Raw genomic sequence first — 24,421 nt, 5'->3', positions numbered from 1 at the left:
GAATTGAATCTAACAGCAGTAACTTGCAACTGGCTAGAAATGCGTTTGCAGTGGGTGAAAAACCTGTCCAATCTTCTCAAGCACAACCCTCTGGAATTAATCACTACAAATCTCTAGAATCTCTGTTCCATCAAAACAAATGGAGCCCCATAAAATTTTTTCCGGGGGTCCTCAATGCTGGGCTGGATATTATCATCTCTAGGCTAAAGTTAGCAAATGCTATAAGAGCGAAAGTCAGAATGTAATTGTTGACTTGACGAACTCATTGTAAGTTCAGTGCTAGATCCATTTTCTTTCCTTTTTCTCTTTGACCAAATAAAGAAAAATTTTTATTAAGGAAACATGATAGCTACATTATTCTCCAGTACATTTAAAATAAAACATGCTTAGTTCTAGAGTAAGTCTGCCAACTTATGAGCAGGAAATACCAGGTCCCTGACTCCCCGTGTGATCTCTTAATACCAAAATGTTCCAAAAGACAACACGAAATTGACATCAAAGTGTAAATGGGAGAGGTCAGATGGTCAAGGATCCATGTTCTTTCATCACATTCATGAAAGCCTCCACTTCTTAAGATCTTCCTGTATGTTACTCAGATTCCAATTTTCCATTACAATCATCCATCAATTTTTAGGGAATACAAATTAAACATTTTGAGAACTGGTTTTGCACCCACTACATCACGATATTTTTTCTTTTTTTGACAAACTCTGACGACTATTGGAAACTTTATTGTTGGAAGACTCACCACTCTGTTACCTAGGAGTATTTTAATAGATCCTACTGGCAACTAGCTAATTGAATTTCCTCAGAGCATGTTTGCATGTATCTTCTGTCATATTTGAAACAAAAGAAATAAGAAGCAAAACAAAAATCACCTGCTTGCTACTCTGATGTACCATGGGATCTTCAACTGGATGCGGCTCTTGTGTGATGATAGGCTTCCCTCCCTCTGTCGCAGGAATAATCATTTATCATTGACTTCATGTGTTGAATCTCTTTGGGCATTGACCCTGTAAGAACCTGTTTCCAACCATTGATGCAATTAATGGAATTTATCACAAGATATTTCATACGAATGATATGCCACCAGCTTTATCACTCAGAAATGATACCTCATGCCCAGTTTCAGTAATAAGGACTTCATCTTCTATCCTTATGCCAATGCCTTGATACCTGTTCATTCAACTTGTTATTATTAATGACAAGTGATCAATAGCAGTAAACTGAATAGGAAAAAAATCCAGTGGGTCAAATCTAGCTAGTGACTAGCCAAACAGGCCGATCACAAAACATTCAGTCACCAGGCACTTCTTTGCATTCAGTGATTTCACACAGGTCTAATGAATGACCACTGCAACATCAGCAGGTCCACCTTAAACTAACCATTCATAGGGCTTGACTATATAGAAACCTGATAGCTATCTGAATTGTTTGACGAACAATAATGCAGTTTGATAGTGTATAAAAAAAGTGCAACAAATACCTCTCTGGTCCGTCAAAAGAATGAGGGATATAAACTCCTGGTTCAATCGTTATTACCTGCCCATGACAGCAAAATACACAACCTTAAAATCAAGAAGTAAGAACAACATAGTATCAGCTCTTTCATTTCCTTGAAATGATTCCACTTGGGCCTCAATAAATAAAGACGCCTCATGGGTTTCAGATCTAACTTAATTGGACAAAGAACAGGAAGAGATGCCAATCTGTAACATCAACTAAAGAACTGACATGTTTGTTCACCTCAAGCTATATAATCATAGATGCCATATGAAATAATTTACACTAGAAACTTTGAGCTGAAGAAGTAGAAATAATTCAGACAAGGCTATATCTATAACTTACAACACCTGGCTTCAAAGGACGGTCATAGCTAACCACAGAGCAGTCGTGAACATCCATTCCTAGATAATGACCTGGTTCAAGAGAAATTTTTATGTCTATATACATTCTGCATGAATCCAGTAGCCCAAAAGGTGTTCTCCCCATATTGGACAAAAATGAAACCCAAATGACAAACTGAAAGCCCAAACAAGAGTTTCAACAAACCTATAGAAGTTGGGTTCAGCCGATAATAAGTTTGCGAGGTCCTTCGCACATCTTTCAAGATCCCCAGTTGTTTGAGTCCTCTTTGCAGCATTTCAACCTACAACTCAAATGAACTCAGAATGTTTAACATGGCTTACATTCTTTTTTAAAAGAGAAGATACATGGAGATTTAGACTCTTGCACAGACATAGAAATGTATCTCTAAGAATGTACTAGACAGAAACTAATTATTGAGCAGGAGATCAGTGGATTCGCCCTAATATTCCAATGAAATAACATATTAACGACAACCATCCATTCATTTGACTGACTGCCTCCAACTATACAGTAAGTTTACAGCATTGAGAGGACATGTATATGGTATTGTTCACTATATACTCAACCAGTACCTCATCTTCTTAATGTCCACGATACAATGGATAACATACTGACAGAATAAAGAAGTACAATGAGAACAGTGAAAAGGTAATGAAGAGTAGTTTTATTAAAAAAAACCATTTAATGAAACAAATATTCAAAAATAAAATGCACTACTGCATATATTTAATGTCAATTAGGACACTATGCTCCCCCCCATCCCCTCCAAGTTGTCAGAAAGCCAAGAAGAACATCTAAAGTATAATTTGTTAACAAGACAACAAATCAAGAAGCATGAGCATGTCAAAACAATTCCAACTAAAAATGGGTGATAATATTTTGCCCATTGAATTCTGTAAGTTCCTATCTTGAATCCATAGTTTTTGCCATGTAACTAATGATGAAAATTGTAAGTCAATGTTTCTCCACACTTCTATCATTTTAACAAGATTCAGGATATATTTACTATCTGTCTATTTATCATATGTATATTTGGACCTAGTGGTCACAGGTCAAGTCAGGAAATAGATTCTCGTGAAGCATGGGTAAGGCTACATACATTACGTCCCTATCCAGACCCCAAGGGGGCAGGCATGTACTCCAGTGGCAAAATCTCTGCTCTGTTTAGCTGTCGGAACAACTATCCAATTTGTATTCGAACTTGTATCCAGGTTGGCCACAAGTAGATAGTTCATATATAGTCAAACAACCACACAAATCATCATGTATTAAGATTTCCGTTAGAAATGGGACATAACTTATAGAGTCAAGTACTAGAAAGAAAGAGACAGCCGTACTACTTCAATTTGGATTAAAAAAAGGTCAAGTGAAATAGTCTTCTGCATACCATATAGTTCCTACGACTAGCCCTAGAATGGGATATTATATGTAATTCCCAATACCTCGCATAAAAGAAAGAGAGTATTTATAAAGCAAGGAACAAATAGATAAAAAGACATGCCTGTTATTTGTAAAAGAAGTAATCTAAAAGCCAATCACCCCCTTTTTCTTCATTTTTCTATAATCCTAACTCTGCCCTGTCTGACAGTCCATTTCTTCAATGTTTGAGCCGGAACCTCTTTTTAGCACCTGAACTAATCCATTCTAATACCCTCTGCTCCTATTTTAGCTCTCTTAGCCCTAACCCTAACCATTCCCTTTCTTCAACCTTTCAACCGCATCCCTAAACCACAGATAAATGACTGAAGTATGAAACTTACCATATGGCCTAGAGAGAGGGGCAAGTAAAAGGACAAAACAAAGGGATCAGAATAACTCTCCATGTAGTGGTCACTAGATCAAGAAAAAGCCGCATGAACATGGAAATAGAAGGCCAATGTCAGGGCTGGCCCCAAGTTTTCTCTTTAACTGCTCAAGTCTTTGTCTCTCAATCTAGTGAATGAACCACTGATGCCCATTGCTGGTACATAATGTTTCTCTATTGAAGCTCTGTGATACATGGGCTTTTACCATCCTCCCATTTTTTATCTCCTCCCAACTGTGGGATATCCACTGAAGAGTGCAGATTGCTGTTGATAGTTGAAAGGAAATCTCTATTTTTAGACAAAAAAAGTGCCCTCATTTCTTCAATTGAGAAAGTAAATAAATAAATTTTCTCTCTCCTGATTGACTATATGTACATATGACAGATTTTTCAGTTATGGCGTCACATTCTCTTTCAGTCTACGGAGGTTAAACAGACAGCACAAACTGAAAATTGAAATCCTCAAGTACTCAATTGCATATGAGAGAGTTTAGATTGAAAATTGAATGAAATTAGATTCTTTTAGAGGAAATATGAGGCACTGGATATCTTAGATATTTTCAAGGTTGGATGTGTGCCCTATTTGCTCCCAAATTGGCTTCATTTTATTACCTACACATAATTCATTGCAGAAAATACAAGGAAATTTTCCTCTCAGTCTCACACAAACTAGCACATACTCTTTCTTTCTATTTTTTTTTTTTGGGGGGGGGGGGGGGGGGGGGGATGAATACTAACACAATACTTTGTTACTATGCCGTGGAACATGCACCGTTCTATATCTGGTCATAGATTCAGAATAGTTAAGATTCATATGTTCAAAAGCACTAGGATGCAGAGGAAAGCATACAAACTGAATTTCATAGAGCAATTTGATATTATTAGAACATACTGAATGGTAATGTATCTGCCGGATGCTTGCACCAGGTTGGCAAAGCTTCACACATTCCTTGTTCACCTCCAGAATTAAATCATATAGCTCTTCCTAGAAACCAGACATCTGAAGTGTTAGGAACAACCAATAAGATAAATCATTGAGAAAGAAAAAGAAGATGTGATAGGCCATGGACAAAGAATATGTATATTCCCAGTTTATTTTTTATAACAAAAAAAGCAGCTATAAGCCTAAAAACTCAATTGCTATATATCTTGACCAATGATCAGGTAAAAATTAGTAACAAAACAACTTTCAATGGCCAATCTTAATACTGGATAACTGTAAGACTCCGAGTAAAATAGGATAAGAGAAGTTATCTGTAGTCTGTGCAAAAATCCATTGGGACAAACCATTGAAAGAAAGTTGAAAAAAAAAAAATCAAGAAAATATTCTTGTCTTGTAATATATCTCAGTAGTTCAATGTCTGATAACTATCAACCTCTTCTATTAATCTATATATGGTACTGATATGGAGAAAATATGATCGAACTTGGTTCATTCTTGGTTCAACCCTCGACTCCGGTCGGGACGAAAGGAATCGACTCGCTTCCGAGCGAGCCGGGTCCAGGAGATAGCTTGTTGAGGAAGAAAACTAACTCAGTCACAAGCACGCCTTAATCCGTTACTTTCGGAATAGGTTAATCAACCTAATGACGGCTAGCAGAATTCGGCGGCTGTCGCTATCATACGGATAACCATCAGATAACAGTCGGGTTATCCTAGGAGTCATCTACTAGTCCAAACTAGTAGAAGTCTATCACTCAACGGATCTATCTATTAAGATCCAACGACTACCCGAAGAAGGCTCAAATACATACAACGAAGGAGATTCGAAGGTACACTCTATATAAGACATCACCTACCCACAAGTTAGGGACGGACGAAAACACTCAGATGCTTACTATCTGAATCGTATTCTTGTTATTCATTCCTTAGCTCTGTGCTCTAGCAGAGCCGTTTGTGATTAAGTTCATCAATTGACTTAGCCTTCGGAGGTGGACTCCCGATCCCAGCGGTCGGGCCACATCTGACGCTTTATTTTGCAAGTTACTCTCAGGGGATCTAAGGGCTGAGCAGATTTTGGAAGGATCATTTGGCGCCGTCTATGGGAAACGTTTCAGAAAGCTATGGTGACTACATCAACGGCAACAGCAGCAGCTGCTGTCAAGGAGATGCTTGGTGTCCAAATTCCCGGAGTAAACAATCCAGATATTCCAGAGGGAAGTCAACCCCTTGAAGTAGATGGTGGTCAAGGAGGTAATAATCCTCTAGATTCACTCCAGTATCAACTGGATCAACTGAAACTCCAGATGTTGGAGGTAAGTCAGGCACTACGTGCGCTGACCAGACAGGTGGTGATACCACAAGGACCTGATCATTGTGATGCAGGATGGCGCGCATCACAGCGGGATCAAAGACTGATCGATGAACAAAATATTGGTCAAAACTTCCGGGAAGGCGACTGAGTACCTAGGAGAACTGAAGATCTCCCTAAGCACGACGATCGGTTCGACGGACCGCAAGGGAGTACTACTGATTCGAATACAAGGTTGGTTGCAGGAGTAAGAACTCACTCACCAACTATCAGATGCGTTGCTCGTGATAATGATCGTATTGCTCGTGATAATGATCGTGTTGCTCGTGATAATGATCGTGTTGTTCGTGATAATGATCGTGTTGTTGGAGGCAATGATCGTGTTGTTGGAGATTGGTCAAGAATTGGACAATATCAATCAAAAGCTCGAACAATTGGCGAGAGGGAGGATAACTGATGATATCTATTCGGTTATTCGAAAGACTCCATTTGCCGGGCCCATTGCTGGATACCAGTTTCCTCACAATTTCTGTTTGCCAACTTTTTCCACGTTCGATGGCTCTGGAGATCCCACAACCCACATCAGTTATTATAAGCAGACTATGGAAGTTGCAGGTAATTCTGATGAAATCCTTTGCAGGGTCTTCGGTTCGTCCTTGACTGGAGCTGCACAAAAATGGTTCTCAAATCTCCCATCAGGAAGGATCGTGGATTTCGACGAATTGGCACGCAAATTCATAGGACGATTCCAGAGTGGAATCCAGATAAAAAAGACCGAGGAAAACTTGTTTACTATTAGACAAGGGAAGAGTGAATCGATTCGATTCAACAGGGTTACAATGGAGATAGAGAATCTAGATGAGGAAGTAGCTAAAACTGCTTTGTTCACTGGACTCACTAACCGACGACTTTTGGAGTTATTACTTCAAGATATGCCTACAACTTATGCTGAACTGGTACATAGATGCCAAAAGCAGGCGGAAGTTACGGAAATCTTAGACACACGTCAGGGGGACAATAAAGCCTCTGCAAAAGAACAGAAGGCTCCTGAGAATAAGCAAAAGCTGAAGCAGAATATTCGTGATCGAGTCGGAAAGCCTCATCAGGCGTGGCGGCAGAGATCTCCCGACATAAGTGAGTATACTCCATTAAATACTCCTCGGGCTGATATTTTAAATATTATTAAGAAACGGAATATCTTGAAGTGGCCTCCGAAGCTTCCTACAAAACTTGGGGAGTAGGATCGAGAAAGGTATTGTCGTTTCCACAAGGATTACGGTCATTATACCAATGATTGCAAACATTTAAAGGCGGATATTGAAAGATTGATATCCCAGGGACACTTGTCCAATTTCGTCAGCAGAAGACGAGAGGAACCACGTGATGCAGGTGCAAAAAGGGACCATTCGGTTAGTCCAGACCAACCGAAGGAGGCTCCTAAGTCTAAGAAAGGTAAGGAAGTGATTGATGCTACTCGGTCACCTATCCTTACAATTTTTGGAGGTCCCAAGCCTGAATCACTTCGGAAGCTGAAAGCAAAATCCAAATTCATTGGGACCGGAGAAACGCAGAAGCGTAAAAGGCCAAATGGTGAGGGTTCGATCACCTTTGGCGAAGAAGATGAAAGAGGCGTTTGTTTACCTCATGATGATGCCATAGTCATCAAGGTAGAGATTGCACGCCGAGAAGTACACAGGGTGTTAGTTGACACTGGGTCTGCTGCAGACCTTTTATCTTATGCAGCTTATCAGAAACTTAAGGTGGATGAAGACTTGATGTAGCCATTATCCACACATCTATATGGCTTTGCAGGATCGTCTACAATAGCGGAAGAATCGGTCCAGTTGGACCTGTCAATTGGAAGCTTCCCGAAAGAGGCTACCTTTCGGGTAAATTTCTTAGTAGTTCGAGATCTCCCGGCTTACAACGTCATCCTCGGGAGACCATCTTTGTCGAAGTTAGGTGCTATTGTTTCAACGAAGCACCTGAAAATAAAATTCCCGACAGAGATGGGAATCGGTCAAGTTTCATCTGACCAGAGAATTTCTCGGCAATGTTATGTTGAATATTTAAAGGATAAGGAGGGCCCAAGAAAGGTGACAGCGCTACCAATTGAGGTACGAGATGATCGGGACGAAGCAGAAATGCAAAGGCCCGAGCCAGTAGAGAAACTGGAGCAAATCCAGTTGTATCCCGATGATGAAAAAAGAGTTACTTATATCGGGTCTGAGCAGCTGGAAGAATTCAAAGAAGAGTTGAAGTCTTTTCTTCAACAAAATAGTGATGTGTTCGCATGGTCTACAAATGACATGCCAAGAATTGATCGGCAAATTGCAAAGCACAAACTTTGGATAGATCCAAAGGTGAAACCAGTCATTCAGAAGAGGAGAAATTTCTCCAGGGAAAAATACGAAGCCGTTCAAGGCGAAGTTGAAAAATTGAAGAGCTCTGGTTTCATTGAACCAATTGAATGCCCAATCTGGTTGGCCAATGTAGTAATGGTCAAAAAGGCAAATGGAAAGTGGAGAATGTGTACAGATTACACAGATCTCAACAAGGCTTGCCCTAAGGACTGTTACCCATTGCCTAGGATTGATCTGTTGATAGATGCAACTGCAGGATATGAAACATTGAGTTTCATGGATGCCTACTCAGGATATAACCAGATCCTCATGAACAAAGAGGACGAAAAGTTTACGGCTTTCATGACTTATCGTGAAAGCTTTTATTATAAAGTTATGTCGTTCAACTTGAAGAATGCAGGGGCTACTTATCAGAGGGCCATCAACAAAATTTTCAAAGACTTGATCGGGAAAAATGTCGAAGCTTATGTTGACGATATGCTGGTAAAGAGCATTGCAAGGGCGAAACATATTGAAGATTTAACGGAGGTATTTTCAGTGCTGCGAAAATACCAAATGAAGCTAAATCCGAAAAAATGTGCCTTCGGAGTTTCGTCAGGCAAATTCTTGGGCTTCATGGTATCACAAAGAGGTATTGAGGCTAATCCTGCCAAAATACAGGCTTTGATTGATATGGAAGCCCCCAAAACTGTTCGGGATGTGCAATGCTTAACAGGGAGAGTAGCCGCATTGAACCGTTTCATCTCACAATCAGGAGAAAAGTGCCTACCTTTTTTCAAAGCACTCAAAGATTTGAGGGGCAGTAACGAGGCAAAGTGGACTGAGGAATGTCAGAAAGCTTTCGAAGAACTGAAGGAGACATTGGGAAGACCACCGCTATTGTCTCCACCTGAGAAGGAGAAATCTTATAGCTATATTTAGCAGCATCCCCTTCGGCAGTCAGCGCAGTACTCGTTCGGGAAAAAGACAAGAAGCAGTGGCCAATTTATTATGTCAGCCACATACTACTTGACGCGGAGACACGGTATTCTCAGATCGAGAAGCAGGCTCTAGCTCTTATGATAGCAGCTAGAAAACTACGGCCATACTTTCAGGCTCATTCAATTGAGGTATTTACTACTTTTCCCCTTTGTAAAGTTCTTCGTAAACCTGATTTGTTTAGAAGAATGGTGGCTTGGTCGGTTGAACTCAATGAGTTCCAAGTAAGCTTTAAGCCTCGAACGGCAATCAAAGCTCAAGCACTAGCCGACTTTGTAGTAGAAAACTACTGCACCAATGGAAGAAATTGCCGAACCCACTATCCCAACCATTTGGGAGGTATATGTGGATGGTTCGAGTAACAAGCAGGGAGCAGGGGCTGGAATTCTCCTGAAGAGTCCGGCAGGATTTATTATTTGATATGCATTGAGATTTGCATTCGAAGCAAGTAACGAGGTAGAGTACGAAGCCCTAATAGCTGGACTTCGATTGTCAAAAGCATTGGCAATAGCAGACGTAACTATTTTTAGTGACTCACAGCTGCTTGTCAATCAAGTACAAGGGTAGTATGGTGTTAAAGAACCCCGGTTACAGAAATACCAAGAGATTGTGCAAGCATTGCAGAAAGAGTTCAAGAATCTGAAAGTATGTCAGATCCCAAGAAAAGAAAATACAATGGCAGATAAGCTATCCCCATTAGCCAATGCCAAAGAAAAGAATTTAGACCCTTCGGTCTACATAGAAGAGATAACATTTCCAAGTTATCACGAGAAGGAAATTTCCTATATTGAAGCGGAGCGCTGCTGGATGGATCCAATAGTAGAATATCTGAGAGATGATAAACTACTAGAGGATCCGCAAGAGGCAAGATTAATCAAAGTGCGATCAGCGCGATTCATTATGTAGAATGGAAGGCTACACAGAAGGTCTTACTCTGGACCCCTTCTGAGATGCTTGGGTCCCGAAGGGTCGGAATCAGCTTTGGCCGAAGTGCATGAAGGAATTTGTGGTGCTCACATGGGCGGTTGGGCCCTGGCATACAAAATTTTGAGGCTTGGGTTATGTTGGCCTAAACTCCAGCAAGCTGCTATTGGAATATGTTCGTCGGTGTAGCAACTGTCAAATCCATGCTACGGCATCTAAAAGCCCAGCTGAAATCATGACTTCGATTCTAGATCCCATCCCTTTTGCGATGTGGGGAATCGATATCATGAGCAAATTCACCAAGGCGTCAGGCGGAAGAGAGTATCTTATAGTAGCAATCAACTACTTCACCAAATGGGTTGAGGCTAGCGCCCTGGCAACCATCATTGAAAGAAAGGTGGAGAAGTTCGTGCTCGAGTCAATTATATATCGGTTCGGGATGCCAAAAATAATCGTTACCAATCATGGCACTCAATTCGATAACCCGCAATTCGAACAATTTTGTGGGACTTATTTAATCGAGCATCGTATGTCATCAGTGGCATACCCCCAAAGCAACGGCCAAGTAGAGGTTACAAACCGAACGTTACTTGAGGGGATAAAGAGAAGGCTCGAAGCTGATAAAGCCTTGTGGGTCGAAGAATTGCAGAATGTACTGTGGGCCTCCCGAACTACGGTTTGGACACCCACAGGAGAATCTCCTTTTAAATTGGCTTACGGATCTGAGGCGTTGGCACCTGTCGAAATAATGGCTGGAACACTGCTGGATGGAGAGTTCGAAGAAAAAGCGAAAGAACAAGGACTGCTAGATAGCCTTGATTTGTTGGATGAAGTTCATGCAAAAGCAATAGCACGAACTCAACATTATCAACGAAGGATAGCGTCACATTATAATACTCGAGTGAAGAATCGTCGGTACATGGCAGGAGACTTGGTATTGAGAAATACCTTAGCTTCAGATCCACGCCATCAAAGGAAATTGGACCCTTCATGGGAAGGACCATATATGGTTATTAAATCAGTCGGTTTGGGGGCTTATAAGCTGAAGAACATGACAACCCAGAGAGAGTTGGATCGTTCGTGGAATGCCAGACATCTGAAGAAATATTATCCTTGGAGATTATCATTTTCATTCATTATGTAACAAATTTCAACTCAATCAATACAATTATCAGTTTCCAACATATTGTCTTTTGATTGGAGGCATCATACAACACTCAAGAACAGATCCAACGACAAAATCAAAAGGCATCAGTTTAAAACCCGAGTGAGTTCCTTCTCAGACTTATTGAATTTCTCCGGAAATTCTTAAGTAAAGGCATCGGTTTAAAACCCGAGTGAGTTCCTTCTCAAACTTATTGAATTTCTTCGGAAATCTCTAAGTAAAGGCATTGTTTCGAAACAACTAAGACCTACTGCAACAATGACTCAAGCGGCTGGCAAAAGTTCAAAGATAAAGTTAATTCTTTATTCCTTTAAATGACCAGAAGGGGCCAACCTTTACATCAAATATACATATGAGATAACAAGTGTTGAGATACAATCTTCATTCGGTCAAAAAGGAAAGTCATCATCGGTGATCATCAAGAATTCAAATAACTTTGTCAGAAGTAACACAGAGTCAAGAAGCAACACAGATTCAAGAAGAAGAAGAACAGAGTCGGGAAAACATATGTTATCATTTGTTTGTCTCCCTCGGGGATTGCGAAGCATTCTGCAAGTACAAAATCTTCCGCAATTCCATACTCTTTATCCAGCTTGACCGGGAGAAGTCTGATCTTTGATCAAACCTGCTTTCAAGGCAAGCTCTTCATAGCTGAATCCTTTCAGAGGAGAATAGGGAGGAGAATCGTCGAGATGAGCATTATATTCGGATCTGGAGGTGGAAGGTCTGTTGTATCCTTGGACCAGGAAGGAAGAGGAAGTCCTAGCTTTGCAAACACTTCAGGATGACAATTGGCGTGGTAGGGAGTCGTGTTGAAATAAGGATTTCTCCTTAATATCGATTCCCATACTTCATTTTCGCCATCCCAGTATGCCTGCAAGTTATAAGCGTTCAACATGTCAACAAAAGGCTTATTGTGCAAATATTTGAAGATGCAAGCCCTGCGAACATCAGTTGGGAGGGAGTCGGGCAAAGGGATAACAGCTTGCCTTTGGGGTACCGCTTGAGACCCTTTCGCCCCTGGCTTTCCTACTTCCCGCTCCAGCCGACTGATCTTCTCCCTGGCATCATCCAAATTCGAACGAAGACGTTCGATCTCAGAATTCTTCTCTCGTGCAATCTCCCAAGCCCGGTTTCCAAGACGAGCAATCTCAGCATCTTTGGCCTTGGAGTCTTCCCGAAGCCTGGAAACTTCATCACCATAGTTGTCAAGGCGTCACCTAGGCGACGCCTCGGGCTCGCCTTAGACGCCTTGGACGCCTCAAACCCTGAGGCGACCGCCTTATGGGATTTTAAAAAACCACCATTTTTATTCCAAATCAAAGGCCAAAAATAAATTGGAAATTAGATTCCAATTGGGAATAATCTAATGGATGAATGCTTATACAAATGTTACATGGAATACATGGGATCATTTGTAACATTAATTCATTAACGTTTTGCAACGGCCTCCGGTGATTTTGTTCACCATCTCAGGCGATGATATGTCGCCAACATGCTTTTTTTCTTTCTTCTTCTTTTGTGTTTTGACAATGTTATAAGTTGCTACTCGTTGTTTAATTTCTGTTTGGAGATTATTAACTGATTATTTACTTCTTTGTGACTAGCAAATTGCAATTAAAATTCTGTTGTGGTTCTTGTGACATAGCTACTTCTCTGTGACTTTCACGTGGTTGTTATTCATTAATGTTCTGATGTCATACTCTGAACCTATTATCTGATTACTGCATCCTATCCTACTCCAAGTAGTATTTGATTACTGTTGTTTAAAGGTCATTCAACATCTTTCATACTCTGAACCTGCTATCTAGTTACTGCATCCTATTCCTACTCCAAGTAGTATGATACTTGGAATTTATTTAGGACCTACTATGTGTGGTTTGTAGTATGTTGGATGACTTGAGGTAGGCTAAATGGCTAATATTAGTTTTTTTTATTATATATAAGATAGGTTTATAATGAATTAGTGTATGAGATGTACACTAAAAAGTAAAAATTTCACTTAAAACGCCTCGACCGCCTCAAAAGCGCCTCGGAGGGCGCCTCGTCGACTCATCGCCCCAACTAGCTAAAACTGCATCGCATCGCCTCGTCGCCGTGACAACTATGTTCATCACTCAGTCTACTGAGTCTAAAGGCTGCTTCCACTTGATTGTGGAAGCTACCAGTGAGACTCCTGTAATAACTTCAAGAGTTAGTCAAGAGCAAAAGAAAAATCTTCAGAACAAAAGGTAATGAAGAAAAACTAAAATCACCAGAGATTTCATGAAATCTTTGTCTGGGATCGTGGAGAGGGCTCTGTTCTCGGCAAGCATCTGAATGGCAGTGCATCATTCCAATGCCTTGTCAAAATCGCCTGTCACCAAGTCAGACCTCTTCAACGATCAAAAAGGATGAAACACATCATCAGCCAACCTAGGGCGCTTTCTAGTGGCAAAATCCTCCGTCTCCAGGGAAGGAGAGGAGGAGGATGCCAAACAAGCACTAGAGTTGGAAATAGGAGCGGCACTGCAGGGACCGCATCTTCCTCAGATGCCCGAAGGGTCTTCATCATGGAAGACCGAACGGTCTCTTCGACAGGAGCGTCAACAGTACAAGCAACGACGGAGGGAGCCACATCCTCCTCGGAAGATCGAACGGCCTCTTCAGGCAGAGGGAGCGTAGGAGAAACATCAGCAGAAACTGTGGGAATCTGATCTGAAGATTCACCAACAGCAGTCTCCTCACGTTTAGAAGATTTACCAGCGGCAATCACCTTAAAGGGAGCAACCTTCGTCGGTACTGAGGCAGTTTTCTTGCAGGAATTCACCCTAATAAAGTCCAAGTTAATTCTGGGAGGCACGGCAAATACAAAAAAACAATGTCAGTACGAGAATCCAGCAACTTACATACAGAAAAGGGAAAACCCTAGATCTCTGTTGAACATGAACCACTCAGAACTTCCGTAATAAGTAAACCCCAAGTATGAATACTGTGGAGATTACTCAGGGAGAAGAAGAGATTCGTGACATAGACAGAGCAGAAGACTTACTTGTTCAGATTCTGATCGAAGATATTGTTGGAGGACAAGAGTACGGATACAGCAAAGGAAGACGGAATGTCGCTTTGCAAATCTATCAGACAGAAATAACTTGAAGATAGCGAGATAAGGATGAAGTACCCTTAAGGAGCTTAAATAGCCTCAAGGAGAGATTTGATGGTTGAAAGCCCAAGATAATCAAGGGATAGGATCGAAGAGATGCTTCGAATTCCTAAAAACGCAGGATCAACGGTCGGGGGAACTAAGTTTCAACGTGGAACAGTATGCACCTGATACGAGGATACTGCCAAATACCAACCGTCGCACCAGCATTAAATGATAGAGTATTTCCAATTCCTTGGGAGGAGCAATTGGTATACAAATACAAGGAAACGTTTGGGCTTCGTCATAAATGAAGGAGCAGTTGGGAGATAAAAGTTCAGATAGCACAAAAGGTTCAGAAGCCGAACACGACTCTCCCGAACCCATCTCCCTATTATCCCGAACGTTATCTCCCGTTAAGGTACAAGTTAATCTACGTGATAACTTATATCATTCACATATTATTCTTAAGATAATTCCTTGGGAATGATACGAGGAAGTATTAAGGCAATCATTGGAAGAGTTCGAAAAAGAAGACAGATTTCTATTTCATTAAAACTGTAGAGGGCCAACCCTTACTAACAAAAAAAAAAAAAAAGAATGGTTTCCTATGCTTCTTCCTAGCTGTTGGTCGAAGATTCTTTATCAGGGTCTTTATCTGAGGCAGGCTTTTGAGGTTCTTTGGGAAGGGGCGGCGAATCAGCAAGATACTCCTCAATGTTTGGGTCCGCTGGAATGGGATCCTCCTCTTCCAAAACCCAGTCAGGGAAAGATAGCTTAAGCTTCCCGAAGATTTCCTTGTGACACACCTCCCGAAAGGGAGTTGTGTCGAAGGAAGGATTAGATTCAAGGATCTTTTCCCAAACATCATTTTGCCCCGCTTGGTAAGCTTGAAGGTTGAAGGAGCCCAACAAGTTAGTAAAGGGGACGTTTAGATACTTCCGAATGCAGTCCCTCCGAAGATCCAATCTAACATGTTCGGGCTTGCTAGGAATTGCCATCTTCAACCAACGTTCGTTCTCCAAGGACTTAAACTCGAGGCTCTCACCAAAAGCAGTAGCCTCATTTTTATGTTTCTTGGCCTCACGTACGGCAGCAACAGCACGAATAATTGACGAGTCAAGTTCTTTCCTCAAAGAATTCATCTCCTTATCGTGCTTCTCCTTCAACTCTTCTTCGGCTGCTTTCTTCAGCCGGTCAACCTCAAAATTGGCCTTCGCCAAATTCTCTTCACAGGTCTGCAGCAAGGAGCCATTACGACCAACTCGGCTCAATGCTTCCATGTGTTGATAGAAGCTCAACACAGCATTCCTAGAAAGACAGGGAGGTTATCAGAAAATCTCAGAGAAGACTACAAAGCAATTAGCAAAAGATCAAGAAAAATAATACCTTGTGGAATGACGAACGAGAACGTCGTCCTCCAGGGTCTCAAAGGCCTGACGATCGGCAGGCATGAGGCCGAGAGAGCTCCATTCAGCACCCTTCTCGGGATCCTGTGTTGCCCGATCTGTCAGCGTCAGCGTCCATTGAGGCACGAAGATCTCCTCAGAATCTTTATTCTTCTTGGATTTCTTCGGGGCAGAAGCATCAGCTGAGTCGTGCTTCCTTTTAGTTCGAGCGGGAGAGGGGATGTCTACCTCTTCCACCATTGGTTTTTTCCCTCTCCCCGAAGCCTCAACCACTAGCTTCAAGTTCCTGATACCCTTGTAAGAAGGGTCTGGAGGTGGTGCAAAAGCTACCTGTTCTGCAGTCAAGGCTCGAGGAGACCGTTGTTCAGCCATCACAACAGCCCTGGCAGCCTTCACCCGAAGACTTTCGGGATTCATTCTTGGAGGCACTACAAAGAAAGACAAAAGTCAGAGTTGAAATAAATTCATAGTATTTTCAAGAAAGTGAAACGTGGCAATTAGAAAGCTCACGTTGAGCCAACCCCCAGTACTGAAGGATGGAGTTGTATTCCATCTCATATCCATGTATCTCTTGATACCATGGAATTGACTTGATCTTCCCGACGGCCTTTCTGTCTTCTTTGGATAATGGAAGGACCCGGTTACCCTCAGAGTATGAAGTGTATTCCTTCCAGACGGTTGGGAAGTTAAGATCTGATTGAGGCGCACGGCAGAAAAAATACCGCTTGCGCCATCCTTTATAATTGGAGGGGTAAGTTCCTTTGGCAAGAATGCTGCCCGTCCAATCAAGCTCAACTTTGTTGCACTTAAAAAGCACAACCCAACCAGGAGGGTGGGAATTAGAAAGAACATGAAAATGTACAAAAATAGGAAGAGAAGGTGTGATGCCAAGTTCAAAGCATAAACCCAAGAAGCCGACGATGAGACGCCAGCTATTGGGAAGAAACATTCCGGGACAAATGTCCCAATGATTCAGAATGGCCGCGAACAAAGGATTGAAGAAGGGAAAGCGAACCCCGCTTTCCAATGTATCTATATACAGGGAAAATTCGCCGGAAGGGTAGAATCAACTCTCTCATCAGAATTGGGAGCCCTAAGATGGTACGAAGAAGGAAAGTCAAAGCCCTGGACGGCTAAGGGAAGATTTTCCTCAGTATAGGAGGAAGCAACAGAATCAGGTTCACCGGCGGACCTAGTAGGTTGTCTTGACTGACCAGAGGATTTGGCAGTCACCTTAGGAGTCATGGATGGTCCAGACTCAGGAAGGGCAGAAGAAGTCTCAGCTTTTTCTTCTACTCTTCTCTGTTGGCTAACTTCTGCGAAGTCATGCCAGAGAGCAGTTAGGGTTTTCTTGTCACTATTCGACTGCTCAGAGGGGACAAAAACAAAGGCCTCATCACCACTATCGCCTTTACCGGCGCTAGGCACAGGGGAAATTTCAGAAGAAACCCTACTGTCCTCCATTACTGAAAGGTTTGATTGTGGTTTCTAGAGAAAAAAGAAACCTGGAGACGAAAGTAAACTTTGCAAAGGAGTCAATAAACTTACTGAATCACTGAGGCTCAAAGCTCGAGAACGAGAGAGTCGTGAAGCCGCGAAGAAGACGACGAGGTTTCAAAATCCCAGACAAGGAGAATGAAACCTACAAAGACAACGAACCGCTTTTAAGCACTCGCACGAGTGTTCGAGGACGTGTACGATCGAGATGAATTCGGCATCAATTATCGAGATTTGAAGACGTTTCGAAAGTTTGAACTCACGAATCCAAAACAGGCGTTCAGAAACCGTCGTTTTGATTGCGTGAGCAACGATAGTTTCGGCTGCAAAAGGATGCGTGGCGTCACCCTCACAGTGCTTGAAGAAAAAGCGACACAACCGCATTAAATGTGATATGACATTCAATGGGTTGAGGATTATGCAAGATTATTGTTCGACGAAGAACCCAGTTAAAAACCAAGCCCTCGGGATCGGACCGAATGCTTGGTCTAGGGGGCTCGTGATATGGAGAAAATATGATCGAACTTGGTTCATCCTTGGTTCGACCCTCGACTCCGGTCAGGACGAAAGGAATCGACTCGCTTCCGAGCGAGCCGGGTCCAGGAGATAGCTTGCTGAGGAAGAAAACTAACTCAATCACAAGCACGCCCTAATCCGTTACTTTCGGAATAGGTTAATCAACCTAATGACGGCTAGCAGAATTTGGCGGCTGTCACTCATCGCTATCATACGGATAACCATTAGATAACAGTCGGGTTATCCTAGGAGTCATCTACTAGTCCAAACTAGTAGAAGTCTATCACTCAACGGATCTATCTGTTAAGATCCAACAACTACCCGAAGAAGGCTCAAATACATCCAACGAAGGAGATTCGAAGGTACACTCTATATAAGACATCACCTACCCACAAGTTAGGGACGGACGAAAACACTCAGATGCTTACTATCTGAATCGTATTCTTGTTATTCATTCCTTAGCTCTGTGCTCTAGCAGAGCCGTTTGTGATTAAGTTCATCAATCGACTTAGCCTTCGGAGGTGGACTCCCGATCCTAGCGGTCGGGCCACATCTGACGCTTTATTTTGTAGGTCACTCTCAGGGGATCTAAGGGCTGAGCAGATTTTGGATGCATCAAGTACACTAATATAATTTTCTCCTTGGTCTTTTCCCTTCTTAATCATCGACATGCTCTATTGAATGTAATTATTTACTCTCCTTTGAGATCTAATATTGATTAGTTAGCTCTGAGAGTTTCCTGCTGAATCTGAGTTTTAAATATTTTATTTCATTAGTTCTAAAACATTTTTATCAATATTTGACCTATCTTCTCAGTTCTTGATTACAGGTTGAAGCAAGCAGACTGGATCATCTATATTGTGCCCTTTGATTTTCAAGATTCATACACTATGGAAAAGCCCATAATTTTTACTACACCCATCAAAGAACTGAGGAAACAGACTTTATTTTGTGAAATATAGAAGATCTCAAAAAATTAAATCAGTTCATATTGATTAATAATACCTGGCCATAAAGTTTACTTCTATAATCCTGTCTAGAACTCTGAACCACATCAAAGTGTTCCTTCATTTCCACTAATGATGAGAAATCTTAATTAAAAGTGTTAGTCAACTAAGTAGAATCATTATTGCAACAAATACTAGTCCATATTGTGCTTAATAGAAATGGTAAGAAACTAGATATACTATCAGCCCACTGTAACTCTTGCTTGACAACTTACCACTCAGTCTGAACTTTGAACCTCCAGATGAAGGTTCTAGTTCCCCCTCATCTCTTATGACTTAACAATTGTTCTTTGTGGAGGTATCTGTTCTTGCACTAACAATTGATCACTGCTTATTGATGCAGAATTAAAGACATATCTAAGAAAGAAAAGGCCCATTGGGTTAGGCCCATCAAAGGCCTAAAGCTATCACCTGAATCAGCCCATGGCTTTTATGGGCTAGGACTATTTTAGTGGGTTAAAGTTAGCCCACATATGTTGAACTTTATAGTCTAGACCTAAGCCCAAGTCTAGATTTTAAAAAGTCAATAAAAGGGGCTGTGGTTTGAAAATAAAAGAACTCTTTGTCAAAGGAGTTTTCCTTTGTCAAAGAGGTAGGTAGTAGTTGAGTTATTAATAGGTGGGTGGTGTTAGCTAGTGGTTGGATGTTACCATTAGTGTTTATGTCTCTTTAGAATGCTATATATAGAGACTTATGTAAGAGGTGAAGACACAACTTATGAATTGAAATCAAATTGCTTGCTAGCATTCCTCCTCTTTGGAGAACCCTTGTGTTTGATCAAGGTAGGTTGGTGTTCGATCCAATCGATCCACCTTGCGGTGTGAAGCCTGGGTGTTACGTATTACATTGTTATTGTCACTTTCTTCATTATAGTTCTGCCCCTATTTGAAGATCTATTCAGCCCGTTACAATACCATTCTAGTTTCAACCCTCTTTCCCATCTAAACTCCGTTTCACTTTAAGTCCATCAAATTTGCAATTGTCTCCCTGTGAAAAGGTCCTATTTGGGTACTGTTTTGATAAATCAAATTCGGTATCTACATTATTTGGTATCAGAGCCATGACAGGGAGTGAAAATTCTAGACCATCCAATCCAACTAATCCTATGGCGGCAATGGCGGCAATGATGGAGATGGTTCAACAACTGAGCAACCAAATCACCGCAAACCAGAAGCAAATGGACGAGAGGTTTTCAGAAATGGAGGCCAGAGTTTTTTGCCTCTACTCATGTTCCTCACCCTCCACTTGGTGAAGAATTCCATCCAGCTCATTCTGTAGCCAATTTCCTGCCAAAGGATTTCAGTTGTGCAACCGACTTTTGAGGAGCACCTACAAAGTTATTTCTCTGGAGAACAACCTACATTCAATAAGCATGTTGGTGACTCTCACAAGGTTAAGCTTGAACTCAAATAATACTTGGGTAAGCATGATCCTCAAGTCTTTTTTGATTGGTTGGCAGCGTTGGATGACTATTTTGATTGGTATGAACTATCGGAGGTACGAAAGATGAAGTTAGCATGTACCAAGTTAGTTGGAGCTACACGTGAATGGTGGAGAACTCGCGAATATGAATTGGAAGATCGTGGTAGAGCTCCTACTACATGGGAGTAAATGAAGGAAGAACTGAGAGAAAAGTACTTGTCATCTACTTTTCGATTGCGACTACAAAACAAGTTAAATTCTATTCGTCAAGCGAACTTGTCAGTTGCAGAATATATGGAACAATTTGACTCTCTTTCTTCTCGTACAGGAATTCAAGACGAGGGAGATCCAAATCTTGTCATGTTTCAGATTGGGTTTACGGCCTGAAATCAATAGGGCCATTGGCGTTGTGGATGTAGAGAACGTGCGGGATAGTTTTGAAAAGGCCCTACGTGCGGAAGAATAATTGGCATCCAACAACAAAAGGTTTGGATACCAAGTCGGGGAGGCTAGGCGAAATTTTCCAGCACCAAAACCTACAACAACAACCCCTACTCAACCCACATTTCCTACCTGACAAGATAAGGGCAAGGCTCCTATGACTAGTGGCAGCCAACACAATGTTTTCACTGTTAAGAGGTTGGACATTATGTTAAATATTGCCCACACCGTCAAAAGATTAATGTTGTTGCTGAGATAGAAAAGTCAGCAAGAGGAAGAAGATCCTGATCTATTCCCATACCCGCTCGATGATGGCAACTATGATAGGGCTGCATATGATGAGGATGATGCTAATAGGGGTGATGCTTATGGCATTCATATAGTAAGCCGCATCTTGGTGGCTGAAACCAAAGGAGAGGATTGGCGGCGCAATTGTATCTTCTACAGCCGTATGAAGTCTGGAGATAATACCGCTTTGGTGATAGTTGACAGTGGGAGCTGCGTCAACATTACTTCAGACACCTTTACGAAGAAAGCAAACTTGAAGGTGGAGAAGCACCCTCAACCATATCGGGTATCCTTGCTAAATGGGAATACTCTGGAGGTAAATCAACGGTGTTCCGTACCACTGAAGCTCCATCGATATAAGGAAGAGGTATGGTGTGATGTAATCCCTATGCATCTTACTGATGTTCTATTTGGTCGACCATGGATGTATGATAATGATGTTATGGTCGAGGGAAGAAAAACCAATGTGTATTGATAACTCTATGAAATAGAGTTAAGATTGGTAACTTTATACTTGAGATGGCTTGATTTACTTATCTTTGTTTTAGTGTTAGTATTCATTAGATGTTGTCTTATTGAGTCTTAACATGTTGCATCTTGTATAGGTCATTATTGTCACTCTTACATGAATTTCCCTTCAGATTAATGGATGAATTTGATTAATACTCTTTCTCTTGAAAAATATAGGTGAAGATCTATAATAGAAGAAGAATCTGCATGTCCTCTAACTTTGCTGTAGAGTTTGCTGCAGCAATACGGAGCAGAATATTCTTAGATCCAATTCAAGTGGAAATGACCAAAAAGGGCTAACTTAATGGACTTTCTTCTTGTCATTCCATGAAAGATCTCAACCGTTGATATCAAAAGAAAATGTTCTAATCCTACAAGCCACTTTTAACCTAGCACTTTTAGGGGGAAAAAAGGGTACAAAGGAGGCAAAAACGTGAAAGGAGAGAAGAGGAGGAAAAGAGGAGAGGAGAGAAGAAGAGGAAAGGAGGAGAAAAGAAGAGGAAAGGAGGAGAAAGAGGAGAGAGGGCTGGAGCTGAATTCGTGGGAGAGCTGTTGGGGAAGAAGGACTGATGGAGAAGAAGGTTGGAGCTCTTGTGGAAGCATTGAAGCTCTTAGTGTCTTTTCCATTTTATAACTCAATCTTCTTATCTTCTAGCTTAATGATAACTATATCTATCTCTTTATATTTGATTTCTGTTATGGGCTAAACTAGTGTTGTGTTGAGATGATAGTAGTACCTAAACTTGAATTTTAAGATGTAACTATCATGTGTTCTTTAGTTTTATTGCAATACAATTTATTGTCAATGAATTCAGCATGTTATATTGATTAATTTCGGTTCTTAAATGATCTTTCATAAACGATTGTTATGATTTTGTTAACTGGAAAGTTAATGCAGTCTAGATGTTTGCTGAATTGTGTGAGTTAGCATAATCTTTAATTAGTTTGTGTTAATTAGTAGGTTGGGTAGGAATACCCAATTACCTCACATTGCCATGATTGGGATTGGGATTGGGTTTAAATTGCATTCAGATTTCAATTCTTCATAGGAATATGCAGATGTTGAATTAGGATGCTAAGCTTATGTGTATTGGAAAATACCATATTGCCATTCATTCCAGGTTCTTAATATATTTTGGGGTTGTAGTATTACTTTAGTATTTGCATTATAAAATTTAGGGGAAGGGAAACTTGATTCCCAACACTCTTTTCACTCACTAAGTTCCTTCTATTGCTCAATCTCCATTTTAGTTCTTTAGTTTAATTACCTGTCATTTGGTTATTTAGTTAGTCAATCACAAATCAATCTTGTTAATCTTGTTTAAATCAATTTTACTTTTACATTGAAAGTTAAGGATAGAATTCTCCGTGGGATCGATACTCTACTTATCATTTATTACTTGATTGCGACACGTGCACTTGCATAACATCTTGGTACACAAGCAACAAGTTTTTGGCGCCATTGCCGGGGAATTTTGTCACATTGATTAGTGTACAAGTAATTCTTGTTTTATCTACTGAAATTTCTTTACTTTGATATTAGTTTCCTTTTATTCTCAGGTGCTTTTACCCTTGTATGAGTCCGCTGCCTGATCAAGAGTTGATACCCTTTGACTTTGAAATCGAAAGGACATTTCAGGCTAGAAGAAAGGAGTAACGAGGTTTAGCAGCAGGTCAAACAATGGCTGAAGCGATAAGATATGGGTTGAATAATAATAAGAATAATATGGCAGCTGAGGGTGATGATAGAGATAGGGCCATTAGAGGATATGCTGTCCCAAGGTTGCATGAGCTGAATCCAAGTATAGTAAGGCCAGAAATTCAAGCATTACATTTTGAACTTAAGCTTGTGATGTTCCAAATGCTTCAGACTATAGGACAGTTCAGTGGGATGCCAACATAAGATCCTCATCTCCATCTTAGACTCTTCATGGAAGTAAGTGACTCTTTCAAGATACCTGGAGCAACTGAAGAAGCCTTAAGATTGAAGCTATTCCTTTACTCATTGCGGGATAGAGCAAGAGCATGGTTGAACCCATTACCTCCACAATCAGTAGCCACATGGAATGATTTAGTAGAGAAGTTCTTGATGAAGTACTTCCCTGCAACAAAGAATGCCAAGTTCAGATATGATATCACTAGTTTTCAACAACTAGATGGTGAATCTTTGTATGAGGCATGGGAAAGATTTAAGGAGCTCTTGCGTAAATGTCCTCACCATGGTATTCCTTATTGAATTCAAATGGAGACTTTCTACTATGGTTTAAGTGGACAAACTTGATCCATAGTGGATGCATCAGCAAATGGGGCTATATTGGCAAAGTCTTACAATGAAGCTTATGAGATCTTGGAGAGAATGGCCAACAACAACTATCAATGGCCAGCTGAGAGAGGTGCTGCAAATAAGAGAGTGGCAAGGATTTATGAGTTAGATTCAGTGACAGCTTTAATTACACAAGTGTCATCCCTAACTAGTGTGTTAAAATCCGTAAACTTGGCTACAACTGTACAAACTCAACAAAATATAGCAGTCTCGTGTACATATTGTGGTGGGGAGCATGTCTTTGATAGCTGTCCATCTAACCCAGAATTTGCTTACTATGTTGGTAATTTCAGCAATGCCAATAACCCATATTCCAACACCTGTAATCCTGGTTGGAGGCAGCACCCTAACTACTTTTGGAATGCTCAAGGACAGAATGCAGGCCCATCTTCCATCCCACCTCGACCTCATCCGCTTCCAAGTGCTCAACAGCAAGTGAAAATTCAGCTTATGGAACCCTCTTCATCAATAGAGCTTCTATTGAAGGAGTATATGGCAAAGAATGATGCAATGATTCAGAGTCAAGCATCTT

General features: G+C 41.1%; 1 protein-coding gene and 1 non-coding gene across 2 annotated transcripts in view; both read right to left on the bottom strand.

Moving 5' to 3' along the window:
* LOC149008559 (Metallopeptidase M24 family protein) overlaps positions 1-24,421 on the bottom strand; it is a 45,085-nt gene that overhangs the window by 396 nt on the left and 20,268 nt on the right. Inside the window, exons 9-14 of the mRNA XM_089165948.1 lie at positions 4,566-4,658; positions 2,053-2,149; positions 1,849-1,919; positions 1,487-1,542; positions 1,116-1,176; positions 879-1,023 (exon numbers count right to left, since the gene is read on the bottom strand). Of these exons, the coding sequence (XP_089022074.1) occupies positions 910-1,023; positions 1,116-1,176; positions 1,487-1,542; positions 1,849-1,919; positions 2,053-2,149; positions 4,566-4,658 (492 nt within the window). The 3' untranslated portion in view covers positions 879-909. The remainder of the gene's footprint in view (positions 1-878; positions 1,024-1,115; positions 1,177-1,486; positions 1,543-1,848; positions 1,920-2,052; positions 2,150-4,565; positions 4,659-24,421) is intronic.
* LOC149008560 (small nucleolar RNA R71) lies at positions 23,686-23,792 on the bottom strand. The gene has a single exon (XR_016175432.1). It is a non-coding gene; the product is annotated as a small nucleolar RNA R71 (small nucleolar RNA).

The sequence above is a fragment of the Hakea prostrata genome, chromosome 8 (genome assembly GCF_041222555.1).
Source record: "Hakea prostrata isolate BN-2017 chromosome 8, UWA_Hpros_2, whole genome shotgun sequence".
In the NCBI taxonomy this organism is placed as follows: Eukaryota; Viridiplantae; Streptophyta; class Magnoliopsida; order Proteales; family Proteaceae; genus Hakea; species Hakea prostrata.
This window is presented reverse-complemented; position numbering and strand designations above follow the sequence as displayed.